The sequence below is a fragment of the Apodemus sylvaticus genome, chromosome 10 (assembly GCF_947179515.1).
Source record: "Apodemus sylvaticus chromosome 10, mApoSyl1.1, whole genome shotgun sequence".
NCBI lineage: Eukaryota > Metazoa > Chordata > Mammalia > Rodentia > Muridae > Apodemus > Apodemus sylvaticus.
The window spans coordinates 49,882,287-49,884,858 of NC_067481.1; the positions used below are offsets into that span (position 1 = coordinate 49,882,287).

The 2,572-nt window shown below is 36.2% G+C and overlaps 1 protein-coding gene across 1 annotated transcript; it reads left to right on the forward strand.

Moving 5' to 3' along the window:
- The first annotated feature begins 1,089 nt into the window (after positions 1-1,089).
- LOC127694167 (olfactory receptor 1496-like) lies at positions 1,090-2,028 on the forward strand. Its single transcript, XM_052195609.1, has one exon. The coding sequence runs from the start codon at positions 1,090-1,092 to the stop codon at positions 2,026-2,028; it is 939 nt and encodes a 312-aa protein (XP_052051569.1).
- The last annotated feature ends 544 nt before the right edge of the window (positions 2,029-2,572 follow it).

Genomic DNA, 2,572 nt, shown 5'->3' on the forward strand with positions numbered 1-2,572 from the left:
AATGTGGGACACGAAGAGATTGACCACAGCATTGAATGAGGAGAGAAAAACATTTGGGAACAACGCTGGCACCTGTGAAATAATGAAAGAGAAATTGTGTCCCTGATAGCAGCTTTGTCCTTATCTTCACAGCAACAGTGAAAATCTCCAAATAAACCAGGAAAGAGGTGAAGGAACTCCTCTGTTTGAATTCCATGGTGTAAATGAAGCATGATGAAGGAGAGGAGTCGGGAGACATCAGAACATGGACATGAACTGAATCTGCTTCTGTGTTCGGTAATAAATATGTTCCTCATATACTGGTAGAATCTCACACAGAGGACTAGATGAAATAGGAGAATGAAGGAGTAATGGAATAATGCATGACAGCAGTTAAATGTATGAAAAAGAATGAATGGATCAAAATTCACGTAGCTCTGACTTAAAACTGAATTTGTTCCTTTTCACTCTATCAGACAGCAGAGGTGGAATAGTGAGAAATGCTTTGGGCGACAATAAGATGAAAACATGAATTTCACTCGGGGCTTTTGAGCTTCTGATACGTGTCATACAGGCAACAGATAGAAGATGATTATTTAACAGTGGAGCAGAAATAGATATTACAGGGACATGTAAGTATGAATTTGAAATGGTAATATAACACAATGGAGCATGTGAGATTTTCTTGAAATTTGTATAAAATTATGATGATAACTCTTATATAAATTCTTCAAGAACATCAATATATAAATAATATAGAACAAATTGCAAATAAACAAATTAGTTACACAGGATGAGCAGGAAATAGGAAAGAAAATAATTAGTCCATTTTGAAACTTTATAGAAATGGCACAGAACTGTCTAGGAAATGATGGGAAATAGAAACGTGTAAAAAATAATTTGAGAAAAATTATTAATGATTGTAATGCTTATAGATACTAGGGGTTTTGAGATCATGGTTATTATGATTCTCACATTCATTGTTGTAGAGTATATATCATATATATATATATATATATATATATATATATATATATATATATATATATATATATATATTAAGTTTTAAGAGATCTTGATATTTTCTCATTAGTATACTGAAGAAGAAGAATGATAATGAACAACCAAACTGTCATCTCACAGTTCCTCCTCCTGGGCCTGCCCATCCCCCCAGAGCACCAATACCTGTTTTATGCCCTGTTTCTTGCCATGTACCTCACCACTGTCCTAGGAAATCTGCTAATCATTGTCCTCATTCAACTGGACTCCCATCTCCACACACCAATGTACTTATTTCTTAGCAACTTGTCTTTCTCTGATCTCTGCTTTTCCTCTGTCACAATGCCCAAGTTGCTGCAGAACATGCTGAGTCAGGAGCCATCCATCCCTTATGGAGGTTGCCTGGCACAAATATTCTTCTTTATGCTTTTTGGAGATATGGAGAGTTTCCTTCTTGTGGCCATGGCCTATGACCGCTATGTGGCCATCTGCTTCCCTCTGCATTATACCAGAATCATGAGCCCCAAGCTGTGTATTTGTCTGGTGCTACTATTGTGGATACTGACGACATCACATGCCACAATGCAAATTCTGCTCACGTTAAGACTGTCTTTTTGTGAGAACAATGTGCTTCTCAACTTTTTCTGTGACATATTTGTTCTCCTAAAGCTGGCCTGCTCAGACACTTACGTTAATGATTTCATGATACTTATCATGGGAGGGCTCATCATTATTATTCCATTTCTGCTCATTATTATGTCCTATGCAAGAATCATCTCCTCCATACTTAAGGTTCCATCTGCTCAAGGCATCCACAAGGTCTTCTCTACCTGTGGCTCTCATCTGTCTGTGGTGTCTCTGTTCTATGGGACAATTATCGGTCTTTACTTATGTCCATCAGGAAATAATTTCAGTCTACAGGGGTCTGCAATGGCCATGATGTACACAGTGGTGACTCCCATGCTGAACCCCTTCATCTACAGCCTGAGAAACAGAGACATGAAGAGAGCCCTAATAAGAGTTATTTGTCGTAAGAAAATTTCTCTGTAATGGTGGCATTTGAGATTGTTACCTAATTTTGTCTAATAAATATATAGATATTAATATTTTATAAAAGATATTATCTCTCATCATAGCACCTCCAAGGAAGTCCATGCTACATTACTGCTCAGTACGTGAAAGAGGAAAAGGCTGGTGCAGTATTCAAAGTAGGAAAGATTATTTTTGAAATCAGGCTATTATAGAAATGAAATTAGAGTGAGGTACTGTCCAATATAATCTCTGTTTCTCTTAAGTTATGGAAACCTTTTATTTATTATTGTACCCTGACTTTCATGTTAACTGATGTTTTGGTTAAAATCATTTAAGCAATGATTTTACTTAATTTAATTTACTTCTCAAAGATGAAGGAAAAAAGTAAGAAAGCTAGAAGCTGCTAATACCTCATGTATGTTTCATATGTGATCTTGTAAACAATCCATTTATAGTATATTGCTTTCTTTACTCTCTTGATAATCTCAGGGATATAGAGACAGTTCTGTTTCAGAGAATGAAGAATGTAAGGTACAGTGACTTCCCATCTCACATGGAGGAG

Coding starts and splice junctions, on each gene's coding strand:
- LOC127694167 (XM_052195609.1), top strand. CDS start 1,090: ATGATAATGAACAACCAAACTGTCATCTCACAGTTCCTCCTCCTGGGC.